The sequence below is a fragment of the Dendrobates tinctorius genome, unplaced genomic scaffold (genome assembly GCF_039654945.1).
Source record: "Dendrobates tinctorius isolate UK_male_01 unplaced genomic scaffold, ASM3965494v1 ptg000155l, whole genome shotgun sequence".
Classification (NCBI taxonomy): domain Eukaryota; kingdom Metazoa; phylum Chordata; class Amphibia; order Anura; family Dendrobatidae; genus Dendrobates; species Dendrobates tinctorius.
Window position 1 is genome coordinate 21643705 of NW_027361822.1, and position 21342 is coordinate 21665046.

The following is a 21342-nucleotide window of genomic DNA, read 5'->3' on the forward strand; positions in this document are numbered from 1 at the left end:
AAAGTCTCGGAAAATGTCGTTCATGAAGCACTGGAAGACAGAAGGGGCATTATTGAGCCCAAAAGGCATCACCAGGTACTCAAAATGTCCCTCCGGAGTATTAAACGCCATCTTCCATTCATCCCCATGCTTAATGCGGATAAGATTATACGCCCCCCTGAGGTCAAGCTTGGTAAACCAGCAAGCACCTTTAACTCTGGAGAATAGATCCGAAATCAGGGTTAACGGATACTGATATTTAATAGTAATTTTGTTGAGGGCACAATAATCAATACAAGGCCTTAATGAACCATCCTTTTTGCCCACGAAAAAAACCCGGCACCTAAGGGTGAAGAGGATGGTCTAATATGACCCTTCTCCAACGCCTCCTTAATATAGGATCGCATAGCCTCGTGCTCGGGTACAGATAAATTGAAGAGCCGACCCTTAGGAAATTTACACCCCGGGCTTAGTTCAATTGCACAGTCATAACTCCTATGAGGAGGCAAAGACGCAGACTCATTCTCACTAAATACATCATAAAAGTCCGCCAAATAGTCAGGAACATCATGCGACTGAGGAGAGGTGGAAAAAACCGGAGCCTCACTAAGGGCACACCGACAACCCCAGCTCACCACAGACACAGATTTCCAATCCAAAACTGGATTATGAATTTGCAACCAGGGAAACCCCAGAACAATGGTATCATGCAAATTATGCAACACCAAAAATCTGCAATTTTCTTGATGGTCTGGGGCGACCCGCATTACCACCTGGGTCCAAAACTGAGGTTTATCTTTCGCCAAAGGAGTAGCATCAATCCCCCTCAAAGGGATAGGCGTCCGCAGAGGTGTCATCCACAACGTTTAGCAAAATCCAAGTCCATTAGATTCAGGGCTGCTCCCGAATCCACAAAAGCCTTGGCTGAAAATGTGGACAGGGAGCAGATCAGAGTAATTGCCAGAAGAAACTTAGGTTGAACACCACCCACAGAAAACATGTGTGCAAAACGTTTCTCATGTTTAGGACAGACAGAAATAATATGCGAGGCGTCTCCACAAAAAAAACACAGTTTATTACGCCTTCTGAACTCCTGACGTTGCTCCCTGGACAAAACTCTATCACATTGCATAGGTTCAGACACTTGTTCAACAGGTGGCAACACCTCCCATGCAATCCTGCGTTCACGTAAACGCCGATCAACCTGAATGGCTAATGACATAGAATCGTCAAGACCAGAGGGAACAGGAAATCCCACCATAGTATCTTTTACGGCTTCTGACAAACCCTTCCGAAAGAGAGCTGCCAAGGCATTATCATTCCAGGTAGTAAGGACCGCCCACTTTTGGAATTTTTGACAGTACAATTCTGCAGAATGTCGACCCTGGCTCAATGCCAACAGGGTCTTTTCAGCCTGATCAATAGCATTAGGTTCGTCATACAACAACCCCAAGGCTTGAAAAAATGCGTTCACATTAGTCAGAATAGGATCATCTGGTTTCAAGGAAAACGCCCAATCCTGGGGATCGCCACGCAGCAACGAGATGACAATTTTAACCTGCTGCGCGGAGCTCCCTGACGAGTTAGGCTTCAAGGCAAAAAATAATTTACAATTATTTTTGAAATTCAAAAATTTAGACCGATCCCCAAAAAACACATCCGGAGTAGGGATCTTTGGTTCAGCAGCATGTGACTGAGCAAGGTAGGCGGAAATTCCCCGCACTTCCGCAGCGAGCTGCTCCACACGATCAGACAATTGCTTTATCTCCATTGAGAGAAAAAAAAATCCCCCTACGGCCTCAGAGATATAGAGGAAAAAATATACACACTTTTTTTTTTTTTTTTTTTAACAATTCTTTCCTGCTATTGAGTACCCTAGGATCTGCGGTATGGCGGGTGATTCTGTTATGAATGAGTCACCGTAGGAGGCAAAAACAGAAATACTAGCTAAGTCCAGAAACCCAGAGAAGTTGGCAGCTATCGGATTGCAGACCCCTTAATCTAACAACAACAACTAGCAGTAGCCGTGGGGGTTCCTACGGTGCCCTAGACCCCTCGATCACAGCCGGAGAACTACATAGCCTAAAGACAGAAAAGGGAAATCTAAACTACCCCAGAGCAGACCCCAAAGCAATAGGCAGCCCCCAACATATAATGACGGTAAAGCGAGATGGAAAAACACTCACACAGACAGAAAGATAGGCTGAGCAAATGATGGGGCCCAAGCTAACTAAATAGGATAGAATAGGAAGGCTGCTGTCTGCAATCCGCCAAAACCCTCTCAAAAACAAGAGCCAACAGACTGATAGGGAGAAAAGCCCTGAAGACGCTAGGCTTCAAAAGACTATATCAGTCCTCTGGTAATATCTGAAGACAGAGCAAAAAAGGAATTCAGCTCACCCAGCAGGGAGAGGCAGAAATCCCGACCAACAAGGCAAAACAAAACAAAAACACAAATGCAAAAAGTAGAGCAGAAAACTTAGCTTTAGAGGAGCAGGAATCAGACTGGTCTCCAAGAATCCCTCAGAGTAATCACCCGCAAGGCAGAAGGGCGTCGGCTGCCTTATATCCAGTCAGTGATCCCAGTCACCCAGTCATCATCATTCTGCTCAGGTGCTTTGTAATCAGCCTCACTACCTTCCTTCACCAGAAGAGGGAGTTCATCAGACCTCAATGGTGAAGGGGAAAATGAACTCACAACACCCCTCGATGTCACTGTCCCTATTGATAGCAGCATCACAGGGGTTAAACGCCTGTGATTGGTGCTAGTGTGGGGAAGGTGACCGGACGAACAGACTTGTCAGAAAGAGGGGACGGTTTGTGCACTTTAGACAGATGTTAGTAATGACAGAAGGGAAACAGCTAAGAAAGTGAGTGTGAGGGGGAGTGTGAGTACAGGACTTGACAGCAGCTTATGGCTCTAGAGACCGTTAGTCATGGGGGGCGGGGTTACAGGGAAATGGGAAGGTTATAAATAGGACAGGAGGGTTCCAGAAAGTTCCAGTCCCGGGAGGAGCTCAGAATGAGAGGACTCAGTGAAGGAGTGCAGATAGTGTGGAGAGCTCAACTAGGGGACTGAGGAGAAAAGGAGTCAGGGGGGTGGCCCCGACACGTAAAACCGCAGAACAGGCGAGGCCCCGGTACCAAATTGACGACGACCTCTGACCGGGGAAGTGCTGGCGGTAGATAGGCCTAGGGCGGCCCCAGTGACAGAACCGTGAGAAACGTCACAACGACAGAAGAAAGGTGTGTGTACCCGGGTCTGAATACGAAGAGCTGTTGAAGTGCTGCGTTGTATTGCTGAGGTCGTCAGAAGGACAGCCAATAAACTTGGACCTGTTGTACCCGAAATCTGCCTCCGTCTTGTGTCTGTGACATCTGTTCGTGGTAAACAGGGGACCACCCCCCAAGCTGGGCCACCTTACTACACTAGCACCGATCGTGGACATCGCTGCGGGGTGTCAGCTCTCACATAGAGTTGACACCTGCACTGGATCACAGCGACACTCAGCGTCATATCATAAATGAAGAGGGTAATTCCTGCTACAGAAATGCTAAACATGTGGACACTAACTGTAGCAGGGCACAATGAAGGCTCAGAAACGAGGGGACATGAGGCTTTGGGAGCACAGATTTTGCTGGATTGATTTATGGAAGCCATGTTGTTTTCAAGAGCGTTTAAGCTACTAGTAATGTGGACACCCTCTATTTTTGTATTGAGAGATGAACTTTAATAGAGGATTATTTTTTTGTGTAATTAGTAAAAGTTTTTATTGATCTAATTTTGGGCTTTTTACTTTTTGAAGGCTTAATATTTCAATATTTAGGAAGAATAATGAATACAATAACTCACTTGTCCTTGCTCTGAGCTGAAGTCCACAGTTATGTTGTGATGTTTATTTTTCTTATGGAATAATTGAATTATGCTACTTAACTTGCAATTTCTATGGACATTTTGTATAGAAACTCAAGAATATAATTTTAAAGAATAGATTATTAAAAATAATAATTAGTTTTATTTCTGGCAGGTGACTGTACCAGCAGATTAAAGAGACAGCTGATATCTTCTGTTCCTAAATCAGATGACCTTGATCTCACACAAATTACAATTGAAGTGAATGCCATTACTCCAGATATACCATCATCCATTCACAGCAAAGATCTATCATCTGATCCTTTTACACAGATCGTATCTTCTGATTCATCACGGACTATTAAGAAAAATAAAAGTCACAAAGGGGTAGAGTGTGGGAAATATAGTAACGTGAATGTGAAACATTGGAGAATTCATACAGTGAATAGATATACAGGGAATAGATATTTATGTTCAGAATGTGGTAAATGTTTTGCAAAGAAATCAAATCTTGTTAGACACTATAAACTTCACACAGGGGAGAAGTCTTTTTCATGTTCAGAATGTGGGAAATGTTTTGTAGATAAATCGCATCTTGTTACACATACGAGATGTCACACAGGGGAGAAGCCATATTCATGTTCAGAATGTGGGAAATGTTTTAGAGACAAAACAAATTTTGTTAGACATCAGAAAAATCACAAGGGGGAAAGACCATATTCATGTTCAGAATGTGGGAAATGTTTTGCAGATAAGTCAAATCTTCTTCATCACCACAGAATTCACACAGGGGTGAAGCCATATTCATGTTCAGAATGTGGGAATTCTTTTAAAGTGAAATCACATCTTGTTAAACACCAGAAAGTACACATAGGGGAGAAGCCTTATTCATGTCCACAATGTCAGAAATGTTTTACAGACAAATCACTTATTATTACACATCTTAGACTTCACGCAAGGGAGAAGCCATTTTCATGTTCAGAATGTGGTAAGTGTTTTGCATACAAATCAAATGTTATTAAACATCAGAAAATTCACACAGGGGAGAAGCCATTTTCATGTTCACAATGTGGAAAATGTTTTGTAGATAACTCAAGGCTTGTTAGACACTTTAGAGTTCACACGGGGGAAAAGCCATATTTATGTTCAGAATGTGGAAAATATTTTACTTGGAAATGGAATCTTGTTGTACATCAAAAATCTCACCTAGGATAAGCCATTTTCATTCAAAGAAAATGAGAAGTTTTAATTTTAAGATCATATTATCTTGACCATCAAAACAACTTGCATGGGGAGATGTAATATATTTAAATTACAAATTGTTCAAGAAATATGTAACAGAGAAAGCCAAGATATAGATAAGTAAATGAGATAGCGAAAGTAATTTAGAACGTATATGAAAAACAAAAATATATGTTGTAAAAGGTTGCAGCCGGCGAAGTCCTAGATGCACTGTTTGTGTCACCGAAGTGCCTGGACTCTGTGATGTGAATCCCAGAAAGCAGGACCCAGCACATATAATGTTGAGAGTAGTTTTATAATGGGTTTTTACAAGTAGCTGAAAGGGCTAGATGGGATCGGCTGCTCCCTTACTTCCAGTTCCAGGTCTTAAAAAGGCCTATTTAAGGCAGGTCACCTGTCTTAGGTGGGAGTAAAGATGGAAATGAGTAGAGATGGAAAGGAGTAGATGTGGAGAGTCTTCTTTGTCAGACTGCCAGAACCTGATTAAATGTGTAGATCTGCTAGAAGAATTATTTTGTTACTTTTTATGTCAGAAAGCAAATAAAAAGCAATACTCCAGGCGCATTGAATATTTTGCTGTGTGATATATTTATATATTGTCGGGATTCATGCTTTCAGGTAGACAGTAGGTAGCGTTCACACAGGCACTGGATTCTTGTATCAAAATATTGTGAGGTTTATTTTTCTCTAGTTGCACAGTACCAAACAAAACCATAAATGAAAAATCCCTAGCCTTATCCAGGCAGTAAATAAACAACACAGACCCTGGCTACTCATACATGGCTGAGCTCTGGGACTAGTTTGGTCTAATAAAACTGCTATTTTCCATAGCAACCACTGATAGTTGTAGTTTGGTACCCACGGCCTTCCCATTCTCTTTTCAGAAAGAGATTCTGACTTGTCTATCTCTTCAGCTTCAACACATCCACTGTGGTCAACTTCCCCCCAGTAGATTGACTAAGGTGAACACCTAGCCTGGTTATACAGGGGTTGGACAAAATAATGGAAACACCTGGAAACATCAACAAAAGTTAGTTTAATATGGTGTAGGTCCACCTTTTGCGGCGATTACAGCCTCAATTCTCCGAGGTATGGATTCATACAAGGTGTGAATTGTTTCTAAAGGAATTTTAGCACATTCTTCAGTTAAAACACCCTCCAGTTCTTTGAGCGATGATGGCGGCGGAAATTGACGTCTAACTTGAATCTCTAAAATCGACCATAAATGCTCAATAATGTTGAGGTCTCGGGATTGTGGGGCCAGATGAGATGCTCAACTTCATTAGAATGTTCCTCGTGCCATGCTTTAACGAATCTAGCTGTATGAATTGGTGCATTATCATCCTGAAAGATGGCGTTCCCTTCCGGGAACAGTGCTTGAACGATAGGATGCACTTGGTTGCCCAAAATGCCTAAATAATCTCGGCTGTTAATTCTTCCATGAAGGGATATCATTGGCCCGGCAGATCTCCACGAAATAGCACCCCAGATCATCACAGAACCTCCGCCATGTTTTACGGTTGGGAGAAGGCAGTCTGGATGGAATGCTTCTTTCGGCTGTCTCCAAACGTACACTCGGCCGGAAGTCGGAAATAGGGTAAAGGATGATTCGTCTGAGAATATCAGATGTTTCTACTGCTCGAGGGACCAATTCTGGAGGTTTCTACACCACTCTAAACGCTTGGAAACATTTGTCATTGAGAGCAGCGGTTTTCTAATTGCAGCTCTTCCGTGGAATCCAGATTTGTGCAGCTCCCAGCGAACAGTTTTTGTGGAAACTGGGTTCTGTAGGTGTTCATTGAGCTCAGCAGTGATTTTCGGAGCCGTGGTCTTGCGATCCTCTCTCACAATTCCCTTTAGAGTCCGACGGTCTCTCTCAGTCAACTTCGACTTTCGGCCGGACCTGTGCTTTGCTGCAGACATTTTTCCTTCTCTTTCAAACGCAGTCATTACTTTGGAGACAGTACCTCTTGACACGCCAAGCATTCGGGCACTTTCTGTTACACTAGCTCCTGCTGTTATGATTGGGTCACCGAGGAGGAAAGCAAGACCAAGCTAAGCCACAGAAAACCAGAGAGGTTGGTAACTAAGCAGATTGCAGACCCCTGATCCTATCCACACAACTAGCAGTAGCAGTGGAGCGTACCTACTATGATTCTAGACGCCTAGACACAGCCGGAGAACTAAATAAGCTTAAAGCAAGAAAGGGGAAATCTAAACTGCCCCAGAGCAGACCCCAAAGGAATAGATAGCCCCCAAACATATATTGTTGGTGAGACAAGATGAAAACACAAACGCAGGTAGGAAAATAGGGTGAGCAAAAGATGGGGCCCACACTAACTAGACAGGACAGGAAAGGAAAGACACTGTCTGCAATCACGCAAAAAACCCTGCAAAAAATGGCCAACACGTCTGATAGAAAAATACTGAAGTCCCTCGACTTCGCCCGCTATATCAGCACTCTAGCATATTCTGAAAGCAGAGCAAAGAGAGGCCAATTTAATAAGAGACAAAAACAAACTGGCACAAGCAGTAACATAAAAATGGAAATTCAGCACAGCCCCAGCCGGGGCTGGTTGACCACACAAAACTGAATAGACAAAACCAAATCAAATGTGAACAATAGCAAAAGAACACTTAGCTTGAGCATGCAGGGACTGAGCTGGAAACTAAGACCTCAGGAGGCAGGAAAAAATCAGCAGGGATAGAGGGAGTCGGCTGTCTTAAATCCAGTCAAAAACTCCAGATGTCCAATCGTCCTCCTCATTATCAGGTGGCAGGCCTCTGTTAATTAGATCAGCTCCATTACCTCCTGTAACAAACAGAGGGAGCCCGGAAAGAGAACTCGCGACCCCTCTGTCAATACAACCAGCTCCACTACCTTCACTAGCAACCAGAGGTAGGCCAGAAAATGAATTCACAACAACCTGCCATACGAGCACCAACAATTTGGACTCTTTGAAAATCCGAGAGGTCTGCCATTGGTATCAGGTTCTCATCAATGTTCTTACAATTCTGCAAAACAAACAGTTAATTTACATACACATATCACACAACTACAAAACATCACCATATGTCACAGTTTGCATGTTTATAACGTGTTCGAAGATTATGATGCCAAAACGTTAGGTAGTTGCATTATTTTGTCCAACCCCTGTATGCAGAGCTAGGCAGGTTAGAAAATCAGAGCCTGTACAGCTATGATTTGTCATGGTAGCTCCTTCCAAGGATAGGTACTTTGGGTTGAGATCAAAAGATCTCCAAATCTGACATTATTGGTCCAAATAAATAAAATATATATATTGTGAATCTGAGGCAAGAAAATACACACAACCAGTTTCATAGAATCATAGAATCGTAGAGTTGGAAGGGACCTCCTGGGCCATCTGGTCCAACCCCCTGCTCAAAGCAGGATTCGCTAAATCATCCCAGTCAGATGTCTGTCCAGCCTCTGTTTGAAGACTTCCATTGAAGGAGAACTCACCACTTTTCGTGGCAGCCTGTTCCACTCATTGATCACTCTAACTGTCAAAAAGGTTTTTCTAATATCTAATCTGTGTCTCCTCCCATTCAGTTTCATCCCATTGCTTCTAGTCTTTCCTTGTGCAAATGAGAATAAAGATGATCCTTCTACAATGTGACAGCCCTTTAGATATTTGTAGACAGCTATTAAGTCTCCTCTCAGTCTTCTATTGCAAACTAAACATTCTCAAATCCTGTAACCTTTCCTCATAAGACAGGGTTTGCTCCAGTTTGTTGATGTCTTTTTTAAAATGTGGTGCCCAAAACTGGACACAATATTCCAGATGAGGTCTGACCAAAGAGGAGTAGAGGGAAATAATGACTTCACGTAATCTAGACTGTATGCTTCTGTTAATACATCCTAGAATTGCATTTGCCTTTTGTCAGTGTACAATTCATGTATGCCTTCAGATTGCAAGAAACATGTATTTTATTATATTCACAGAAGATAAGGGAAAGGGAATGGCTTTACATTGCCTAAAAAAGAAAGTATTTTAATTAGGAATAAAATTGTAAATTATGGAAACTGATGAATTCTTGAAACTGGATATATCCAATTCTACTTTTATAAACAAAGGAAAGCTTTAACACAAAGACAACTCTATAAAAGAGACAACGCTATTGTCATGATCCACTTTTGGATCTGACAGTTTAAATGGACAAAGTGAACTTTTTTTCCTTTGGATAGGTGCCAAAGTGACCGTGATTGCCCCCGGTGGCCATTAGAATTACTACACGTGGTGTTTCATTCTAAGTTGCCCGGTGGTGGGGAATGGTATCGCACCTTAGCTTTAGTTTTAAAGCACAATTATAAATCAGGTGTGACACCCTATAAAGGTGTGCTAGGTGTGTGCAATCACTGCTGGTGACATTGTGTTCATTTGGAGAGGAAGCCTGGGTGAACATGGAGCTGAATAGGAGTCCTGCGCAGTCAGCCAGAGGGGATTAGTTGCAGCTAATGGTGTCTGCAGGAAGTGCTGGCATGGCGTGGAGGAGTCGCAGTTTATGGTGTTGGCGGGAAGTGCGTGCATGGCTTGGTGGAGTGGCGACTATAAAGAGAGTTGCACTCGGCATGCTCGGCTTGGTAGCTGAGAACTGGACTCAAGCATGCTTGACTACTTGGCAGAGGCTGAACTCGTCCTTGGGACTCTGTGTACTGGACTGCTGCAATTGGCGATGGACTCTGCTCCAAGGCTGCACTATGGTGATGGATCCGGTTATGGTGATGGATCCGGGTGGAGGAGAAGATGCACGCAGGTGGTGGGCTCTGTTGCTAGGAGCGTACGCAACAGAGCAAAGCTAAGTGGTGTTTCCCCTGTATTGTCTCTTTCCTCATGTGTGGTGTTAGTGCAGTGGTGGGATTAGTCTCCGCACCGACCAATTCCCTAGTGAGGGTTTAGGGTCAGGGCGAGCAAGGGTTTAAGGTCCGCATGCGGCGCCCGGTGCGGAGCCGGCATAGGGAATGTTAGGAGTGCAGGGACACTGGCTCAGGGGAGCTCAGGAGGTCTCAACTTCCCTATTCCCTATCGCAGGGCCCACCATTGTTAAAGTTTCCCAGGTTCCCTCTTTATTATTTAAATTCGCCGTACTGGAGGCGGGGTTTCCAGATTTACGTGTATTACCTAAATTCGCCAGTTGGAGGCGGCGTATCCATCTGCACGTGTTTATTTAAATTCGCCCCACTGGAGGCGGTGTATCCAGGGTCACACGTGTCATGGGTTCGCCTTGCGGTAACCGCTGCGTCCTGACACGCGTGACCGTGACAGCTATGTGTTATTGCTCTATTAATAACACTTATATAGGTAATTTAAATATAAAATGATCAACGATATATTGTTATATTTGATTGTCTAAATAATAATCAAATCAATGTATAAATCTTTACCATGACAGATTTAACCCTAGCTTACCTGGTTTTGCTACATACCCCTCCTCCTCCTGCCAAAACACACAAAGCCTACAGTGCTTTAAATTAACCCAAACCTGAGGCTTATGCTTGATGACACGAATGTGACCTGGTACCTCCAAGAACCTGCCCCTACATTTAGGTACCGATTTTCAGTCATGCTGATTTTTGGAAGGTGGCAAAGTTCCTGCCACTTTGACACCCGCAATGTTGGCTGTTGACTGGGCCAACCATCAAGGGATTTCAAGCAGGTCCCTACCCTTCCAGGGTGTTAGTAGGTTACCATAATATGTGGAAAAGGCCTGGAACCTTACAGATGTTGACTATTGTCTCTTGTTTCCGAGGATCCCAATGTACATTTTACGGAGTACCTTTGACTGTTAAGTCCCTAAGCTGAGTAGTCCAAAAGTTGGCCTGGGACTCCTCCTCCACTAAGGTGAACACCTAGCCTAGTGATATGCAGAGCTAGCAATGAGAAAATAGAGCCTGTAGAACTAGAATTTAACCCTAGCCTACCTGGCTTTGCTACAATATATATAGGGCAATCGGGAGGAACTGGTCAAAGTGCCAGAATTGGTGCATCAATTGATATGCCAATTCTGGGATGGCTGCAGGCTTGTATTCTTAGATACAACAAGAGAACACAGAATGACAAATTTGCAAAAATTCTCTGCAGCCAAAAATATGGCAGTGATCAGCAAGTGCTGGATAACAAACACAGGGTATTTAGTCGATACGTTTTTTTGCAAAAAAATGTATACCAAGCTGCCTCACCAACGTCAAAGTAACCCGTATGAAGCAGTCCCTATCTAATGTATTTAAAACCTGAACATGTGAACAGTGTCTATTATGAACAGGATTCAGACAGGCCGCTCCACAGTATGGGCTTATGGTCGGAGACAGCTCTTTTGTGCACATCACACAGGAGAGGGGTGGGGTCTCCCAAACCATGCTAAGCAAGGAAAAAACGGATTAAAAACACATGTGAAATGCACAAATGTGAACACGTCGGTCAGACAATGCTCACACCACCCATTAACTAAGATACAACAAGAGAACACAGAATGACAAATTTGCAAAAATTCTCTGCAGCCAAAAATATGGCAGTGATCAGCAAGTGCTGGATAACAAACACAGGGTATTTAGTCGATACATTTTTTTGCAAAAAAATGTATACCAAGCTGCCTCACCAACGTCAAGGTAACCCGTATGAAGCAGTCCCTATCTAATGTATTTAAAACCTGAACATGTGAACAATGTCTATTATGAACAGGATTCAGACTGGCCGCTCCACAGTATGGGCTTATGGTCTGAGGCTTGTATTCTTAGCCTGGGATGGGCCTAATAACCTGGGACCTTCCCAGCCTGATAATATAAGCCTGCTGCGGTCTGCTTTACCTGGGCTGGTTAGCAAAAATTGCAAAAAACATTGTTTTTTTTTAAGTATTTCTTTTAAACAGTCCCTCACACCAACAATAATCTGGCACCTTAAAGCTTGCTGATTGAATGTCAGGTACAAACTTTGAACTTTACCGTTTGGATTTGCTCATCCCTAATTGCAATCTCTTCATAAAAAATAATAACAAAAAAAAAATATATCCTCCTATTTCTTTTTTCTAACTTCCAATCTCAGCCATGTGCCATTCGTTACTTTTTTTCAATCCACAGTTTCCATATCTGTATCATATATCATATATTACCATATCTGTCATTCACTTATATATTATAGTAATAAATAAGTTCACATTGCAAATTGCTATTTACATATATGATCCATTTCTTTAATTAATTTCAATGCTAAGCATAGTATTTTATTTTCCCACCATTGGCAAATTATTCTGTTTTCTAGACACCAATAGACAAGTAATTTGGTTTTCAGATAGTTTGATTTTAAATACTACCTCAATTGCCTCAATAACCTTACCTGTCAAGAACACCACCCACTCCCTGTATACGAGACTCAGATGCGATTGTAAAGAGGGACTCCACTTCTCACACGCACTCATGTATCCACCTATCTTAATAGGCTGACAAAGAACTAAGTGAACTCCATAGCCAGTTCACACATCCACACCACACTTTGTGCTGCCCCTACTCTGTGTTTTGATAGGCTAGTGAGATGAGTTGCACATTATAATACAGGCCACCCAGCTTTACCAAACACCTTATAGGTACTCTTCTTGCACTCTTATACATAGGGTAGCACAACAAGGTTATGCTTTCCCTCTTTGAGGTTGTGAGTGCATTTAGAACAGCAAGAAACAAACTACCTTATAAACTCGAGTATAAGGCTGAGTTCACATGTGGCGTTTTTTCGCGTTTCCGCGGCGGTTTTAACCGCGCGATTTTGCCGCGAAAAATAAGCATCTCATGCATTCCTATGGGATTCCGCAATGGTCGGTGACAACCCAAATGACTGTGCTGCCGCTGGACTTGGGTAGCCCCACCACAAAGTCCATACCGACCATCTCCCAGGGCCTGTCTGCTGTCGGCAGAGGAAAAAGAAGCCCAGCGGGCCGCTGCCTAGAGGACCTATTCTGGGCGCAAGAGACGCACGCTTCAATATAGTCCTTGACGTCACGGGCCATATGTGGCCACCAGTACGTCCTCGCAAAAAGCTCAGAGGTCCGTTTTGTCCCAAAATGTCCACCCACTCTGGACGAGTGAGCCCAAGAGAGGACCTCCGGTCGCAGACGGGCAGGGACAAATGTCTTGCCCGGAGGTACTGACTCAAGGGCAACCGGAGCCACAGTCCTCAGGCTCTCGGATGGGACGATCAGCCGAGGCTCCTCCTCCTCTTCCTCCGATGACACCACGGAGCGGGAGAGAGCATCGGCCCGGACGTTCTTCTCCCCGGAGAGAAAGTGGAGGGTGAAATGGAACCGGGAAAAGAACAAAGACCATCTGGCCTGGCGAGAATTTAGCCGCTGGGCTGTTTGTAAATACACCAAGTTTTTGTGGTCGGTGAACACCTGGAAAGGGTGCCGAGCCCCCTCCAGGAGGTGTCTCCACTTCGAGAAGGCCAACTTCATCGCTAGCAACTCCCTGTCCCCGATGGCATAATTCCTCTCCGCCGGTGTGAAGGTCTTGGAGAAAAAGAAGCATGGATGCTTCCGACCTTGCGTGTCCTTCTGGAACAGGACCGCTCCAGGTCCGACGGAAGAGGCATCCACTTCCAGAATGAAGGGCTTATCTACATCGGGGCGATGTAGAATGGGAGCGCTAGCGAAATGGGACTTAATGGAGGAGAAGGTCTTGGAGACCGGTTCCGACCACAACTTGCAATTTGCACCCTTCTTGGTGAGGGCTACCAAGGGTGCCACCAAAGTCGAGAAGTGGGGAATGAATTGGCAATAATAATTTATGAACCCCATAAAGCGCTGCACCGCTTTGAGAGAATGAGGTTCCTGCCAATCCATCACCGCCTGTAGCTTGGCAGGATCCATGGCCAATCCCCGGGCGGAGATGATATAGCCCAGGAAAGGCAAGGACTCCTGCTCAAACACACACTTCTCCAACTTGGCATAGAGGGAGTTCGCCCGCAGGCGATCGAAAACTTTGCAAACCTCTCTCCGGTGGGAGTCAATATCTGGAGAGTAGATGAGAATATCATCCAGATAGACTACAACCGAGGTGGTAAGCATATCCCGGAAGATATCGTTCACAAAGTCTTGGAAGACGGCCGGGGCATTACAGAGGCCGAAGGGCATCACCAGGTATTCGTAGTGCCCGTCTCTGGTGTTAAATGCCGTCTTCCATTCATCCCCATCACGGATGCGAATCAGGTTGTAAGCCCCCCGCAGATCAAGTTTGGAAAACACCCTCGCTCCCCGTAGCCTATCAAACAGTTCTGATATCAGGGGCAGAGGATACTTATTCTTAACGGTGATGGCGTTAAGACCCCTGTAATCAATGCAAGGACGCAGTTCCCCACTCTTCTTCTGGACGAAGAAGAATCCCACCCCCGCTGGTGACACTGACTTCCTAATGAATCCTCTTGCCAGATTCTCCCTGATGTATTGAGACATGGCCTCAGTCTCCGGGAGAGATAGGGGATAGACTCGACCCCGGGGAGGCTCAGCACCAGGCAAGAGGTCAATAGGACAGTCATAGAGGCGATGCAGTGGAAGGGTCTCCGCCGCCTTTTTGGAGAACACGTCTGCATACTGTCGATAGTGTTTGGGGAGCGAGGAGAGATCAGCGGGGACCTCGGTGGAGGCAACCTGAACGCACTCCCTCAGACATCTACCCTCACATGATTTACTCCACCCAATAATCCTCCCTGAGGACCACTCTATATGGGGGGAGTGATACCGCAGCCAGGGAACCCCTAGAAGTACCTGGTCAATACCCTCGGGCATGACGAGGAGGGATATCGTCTCCTGATGAGACGGAGCCACTGAGAGTACCAAGGGGACGGTCTGGAGTGTTATCTGTGAGGGTAGAGTGGCGCCGTTCACCACTCTGATGGTGACTGGAGTAGACATCATAACCAGGGGGTATAGCGTGCCGTTGGGCGAAGGCTGACGACATAAAATTGCCCTCCGCCCCGGAATCCACGCAAACCTCCACCGCCAGAGTGGAAGAATCAAACCCAAGAGTCCCCTTAAAGGACAGCTTGGAGGAAACCGTCGCTGACTCTAGTGCGCCGCCTCCTACGGCCACTAGGCGCGCGCGTTCTCCCTGCTGCTGTGGGCACCTGTTGGCAAAGTGACCGGACTGCCGACAAATATGACAGCTCACAGGAGCTCGAGCGGACCGGAGCCTGGATCCCTCACGGGAAGCCCCCTGACGCTCGGACGCCCGATCGGGAGATTCCAGAGGTTTAAAAAAACAAGGTGCCAACCTAAACCTCTGCCTACACTGGTCCCGCTCCAACCTTCGCTCAGTGAAGCGAAGATCTATTCGGGTGGAGACGGTGATAAGCTCCTCCAGTGTAGCGGGAATCTCCCTGGTGGCCAGAGCGTCCTTCACATGGCCAGCCGAACCTCTCCAGAATGCCGGAATGAGGACCTTATCTGGCCACTCTAATTCAGAGGCCAGCGTCCGGAACTGGATGGCGAAGCGACTGACCATGGACGAACCCTGTGATAATGCCAGCAGCCGGAGCGCGGTGTCATGGGTGACTCGTGGTCCCAGGAAGACCTGTTTCAGAGTGTCTAAGAACCGCGAGGCACACTGCACCACATGATCACCACGCTCCCACAGCGGTGTGGCCCACTCCAAAGCCCTGCCCGACAAGAGGGAAATAATAAATCCCACTTTAGCCCGCTCAGAGGGGAATCGTGCGGCCAGCAGCTCCAGCTGTATAGAGCACTGGCTTACGAAACCCCTACAAGAAGCACTATCACCCGAGAACTTTTCGGGCAGCGGGAGGTGGGACAAAGTCGGGGCAGGGATGGCTGTGGTCACTCGGGAGACAGCCTCTGTGGTTGCCTGAACAGCGACTGCAGTAACATCCGCAGCTGAGGCTGAACGCTCGAGAGCCGCCATCCTGCCCTGCAGCTGCCGGATGTACTGCAGCAGTCGCTGTTCATCCGCCATTACTAGCCAGACCCTGGCGCTAGTGTAATGTTAGGGTCGGCGGAACGCACCAGATATAAATAATAGGAGGTGCGTTCGCCGCCCGGGGTCCACCGTGCGGTAGGTGACAAGACCGCTGCTGAGTAATGACGCTGGAAGTGCGATACAGCGCTCGGGTTAACGTCACCCGAGAGCCTGAGGGCGGACTCTGTTGAGTCACAGAGACGCCTAAATATAACATAGAAGTGAAGGCTGCACCTGTTAGCTGCACAGGTCAGCCGGCGTGTGGCGTCGCAGCCGCGAACACCAAAAGCTGCTGCTACTGCAGCACGGCCGTAACAGAAGCCGCTAAGCGACGGTGCCGGAGGAGCCGGGCACCGACGGACGCTAGTGCAGGTGAGGAAAGCTCAGTGGCGTGTAGCTTGCCACAAACTGGAGCTGACTAACCCAACATACTGTCACCATTCGTATTATCCAAGGGAAGGGGTTTCATAATAAGTCAGTCACCAGTCCATGCATCCATCACCATACACACAGCATAATATGCTACACTAGCGCATGGCCGAGCCGCCATGCGGGCTTTTTATAGCCATGCGCTTCCGGGACCTTCCAGTACTTTGGGAAGGACCAGTCAGATCCGACACAGGACCTGCGCATGTGACCCCTGCTCTCCACTGAGAGGACAAGTTGTGAGCATGCCCAGTAGCACGGCACGAGGACTTAGCCTCTGGAGCGGTTCCCTGCAGAGCAGGTTGCGCTACCATTGCTGCACCAGAGGTGGCAGCAACATCCAGGCTCACAGAACGAGTCTGAGGAGAATGCCTGGCTCGCCGTGATTGCTGAGCAGGAGTCCGAGAGGTCGGAGCGGAATGGGAGACCGCTGGATGTCTGGCTCTGGATTCCCGCTGTGCAGCGTCAGGAATCCGACGCCTGACAGGGAAAATGCTGGACTACAGGATCTCTTCTTTTTACTATGGGAGAGAAAATTGATATGAAGGACAACCACAACAAATGGTGAGAATGTTCCTTTTTCTCCTAAAATGTGATTATCAGATTTGATTGTTTTTCCCATTTGGGACTGGTTTCCTTTTGAATGCGCTGGAGGAGATAAGTCTATTGATGTATATGGTGAAATTACTGAAATCTGTATTTTTCTCTTGAATTGATCTTCCCAGACAGGGAGCAATTGCAATTCATACATTATATCTCCTAAACAGGGAGTGAGGTCTTGTGTGGGGAATATGTACACGTTTTTATGGAGGCATTAACGTCTTCTTAAAAATTTAACTATTAAATGTTAAGTTTTAAAAAACTTTTTTTGGCTAGGAATACTGTATTTCTAAGTAATCCAACTTTTTTTACTGTGCAATTGAATACAATATTTTTTAAGTCTTTATTCAACTGGACTTTTTTGGTTTATTCATTTTTTTGAGTAGGTATATATTGTCTTCCATGAATATCCTCATATGTTATTTGTATGATTGGTGAGCTATCCTCACTAGGTTGTTGGTCTACAAATGAAAAAAGGTTTCTTACTATGAGCTGTGCCACCATTTCATTTTTCTACCATCTTCCAAAGATCCATAACAATCTTGTAAATCCACTTGGCAGAACTATTATTTCTGGCATTGGCTCCCTAACGAGAAGGTCTCTCATTCTACGATCGCTGTGGTTGGCTGTTCAATTCTAAATTTCTCAGTGTTTCAGGCAATCATTGCCTGAAACACTGATGTCCCAGCCTATGATCGGTGCTCTGAGAGTACCGATCATAGGTTGGTGACTGGCAGCATCAGGCATTGCCTGAACCCACTCTGATTGGGGCGATCGATGATTACAACAAACAGGTTCCCCATGCGTGTGCTGTGACTGTCACACAGCCGCGACACATGCAGCTGTAGCTCAGAACAGCTGATTATCGGGAGCCCTCCAGTTAGCCAGGTTCCTGATGTAGCTTATTCGGTAAGTGCTATAGCTTGCCGAATAAGGAAGGAGCCGAAGATATTCGCTCATCTCTGGTGATCATCTCTATGGGGATAACTTTTATATCAGCATCCCACTCTTCAAGTCCCTCTCTGCGTGAGGCACCAAATTCTGCGGTACTGTCCGCAAAAATCAGACACCTCCTGAAACGGTAATTGGGCAGATGCTCAGAAGGGGTTACAGCAGAGACCAATGTAGCGATCACCTTTTTGTGGTCAAGTACAAGAGGGATGTCTTTTTCTTGACCATATACATGTCTGCAAACCGGACTGTGTACTGGGGTACAACAAAAACATAGAGGGGCGTTGATCTCTCTGGTCAACTCCTCCAGTCATACAGTGGTTTGAGAAAGGCCAAGATGTGGTACAAGAAGGTGGCTGTGCACATCGTACAGATGGCAATGCTCAATGCTTTCCTTATGTCATGGTGTGCAGGCCAGACCGATACGTTGTACCTTCAGTTCCAGGAGGTAGTGATTAAGGCCCTGATATTTGTCACTCAGGAAGCAGCGGGACCCAGTACTTACGGAACTGAAGGTGCTTGTATTGTACCAGGCCAACATTTCCCAGGAAAGCCCCTGCAAAGTGGAATACGCAAGGACTCCATTTATCAATGCGACACCTGCCCCGAAAAACCTGGCCTGTGTATGAAAGACTGCTTCAGACTGTACCACACATCCATGCACTACTAAATTCATTTCTGACTTACACAACTGACGTATGACAACCTGACAAACATTACATAACTCACGTATGCCACTACATTATGAAATTCACTTACCAGGAAACAGTAGATTGCGGTAGTTCAAATGGGGTCACTTGTTGGCCATTTCCACTGTTTAGGGACATCAGGGGCTCTGCAAAGGGAACATGACACCCGCAGACCATTCCATCAAATTCTGCATTCCAAAATATCACTGCTTCCCTTCTGAGCTCTGACGTGTGCCCAAATAATGGTTTTCTCCCACATATGGGGTATCAGCAAAATCAGGAGAAATTGCACAACTTTTGGGGTCCAAAAGTGAAAAAGGTTAAATGTTAATTTTTCCTTTCACATTCCATTAATTGCTGTGAAGTACGTGAAGGCTCTGCTCCATACACGTAGTACACGCGTGGCTTCGCTCTGCACACCTAGTGCACATGTGGCTCCGCTCCGTACACCTCGTATACACACGGCTCCGCTCCGTACACCTCGTACACACACGGCTCCGCTCCGTACACCTCGTACACACACGGCTCCGCTCCGTACACCTCGTACACGCGGCTCCGCTCCGTACACCTCGTAAACACACGGCTCCGCTCCGTACACCTCGTACACACATGGCTCCACTCCGTACACCTAGTACACACGGCTCCGCTCCGTACACCTCGTACACACACGGCTCCGCTCCGTACACCTCGTACACACACGGCTCCGCTCCGTACACCTCATACACGCGGCTCCGCTCCGTACACCTCGTAAACACACGGCTCCGCTCCAAACACCTCGTACACACATGGCTCCACTCCGTACACCTAGTACACAAGGCTCCGCTCCGTACACCTTGTACACACACGGCTCCGCTCCATACACCTCGTACACACGCGGCTCTGCTCCGTACACCTCATACACGCGGCTCCGCTCCATACACCTAATACACGCGGCTCCGCTCCGTACACCTCGTACACACGTGGCTCCGCTCTGTACACCTCGTACACACACGGCTCTGCTCCGTACACCTCATACACACGGCTCCGCTCCGTACACCTCGTACACACACGCTCTGCTCCGTAAACTCATACACGCGGCTCCGCTCCGTACACCTCGTACACACACGGCTCCACTCTGTACACCTCGTACACACACGGCTCCGCTCCATACACCTCGTACACACACGGCTCCGTACACCTCGTACACACGGCTCCGCTCCGTACACCTCGTACACACGGCTCCGCTCCGTACACCTCGTACACACACGGCTCCGCTCCGTACACCTTATACACGCGGCTCCGCTCCGTACACCTCGTACACACGCGGCTCCACTCACCTCGTAAACACACGGCTCCGCTCCGTACACCTCATATACGCGGCTCCGCTCTGTACACCTCGTACACACACGGCTCCACTCCGTACACCTCGTACACACACGGCTCTGCTCCGTACACCTCGTACACACGCGGCTCCGCTCCGTACACCTCGTACACACACGGCTCCGCTTCGTAAACCTCATACACGCGGCTCCGCTCCGTACACCTCGTACACACGGCTCCGCTCCGTACACACGGCTCCGCTCTGTACACCTCGTACACACACGGCTCTGCTCCGTACAATTCGTACACACACGGCTCCACCCTGTACACTTCGTACACACACGGCTCCACTCTGTACACCTCGTACACACGCGGCTCCGCTCCGTACACCTCGTACTCACACGGCTCCACTCTGTACACCTCGTACACACACGGCTCTGCGCCATACACCTCGTACACACGCGGCTCCGCTCTGTACACCTCGTACACACACGGCTCTGCGCCGTACACCTCGTACACACGCGGCTCCGCTCCGTACACCTCGTACACACGCGGCTCCGCTCCGTACACCTCGTACACACGGCTCCGCTCCGTACACACACGGCTCCGCTCTGTACACCTCGTACACACACGGCTCTGCTCCGTACACCTTGTACACACGGCTCCGCTCCGTACACCTCGTACACACACGGCTTTGCTCCGTACACACGCGGCTCCGCTCCGTACACCTCGTACACACACGGCTCCGCTCCGTACACCTCGTACACACACGGCTCCGCTTCGTACACCTCATACACACACGGCTCCACTCCGTACACCTCGTACACACACGGCTCCGCTCCAGACATCTCATACACACACGGCTCCACTCCGTACACCTCGTACACACACGGCTCCGCTCCAGACATCTCATACACACACGGCTCCGCTCCGTACACCTCGTACACACACAGCTACGCTCTGTACACCTCGTACACACATGGCTCCGTTCCGTACACCTCGTACACACACGGCTCCACTCCGTACACCTCGTACACACACGGCTCCGCTCCATACACCTCGCACACACACGGCTCTGCTACATCCACCCTGTAAACCCCTCCTGACCCCACACATAAACTTCCCCTCATCCAGCACCATGACAACCAGCAGAGTCCTGCCTACACTGAGGCCCCTGATCATGTGACCCCTGACTCCTCCCCTCCTGTGACCTCATCCCAGGTCCTGTGCGCACAGAGCAGCCATATATGTGGAGTGCGGCTCTGCAGGTGGAGGTAGGTGCTGGAGATTCCCCATTACTGGGCACAGGGGGCAGTAACCCCTTCATT

The 21342-nt window shown here is 47.2% G+C and overlaps 1 protein-coding gene across 1 annotated transcript in view; it reads left to right on the forward strand.

The window, feature by feature from the left end:
• LOC141051128 (uncharacterized) overlaps positions 1–21342 on the forward strand; it is a 161206-nt gene that overhangs the window by 105307 nt on the left and 34557 nt on the right. The window contains exon 21 of the mRNA XM_073548014.1: positions 4008–5034. Coding sequence (XP_073404115.1) covers positions 4008–5034 — 1027 coding nt within the window. The remainder of the gene's footprint in view (positions 1–4007; positions 5035–21342) is intronic.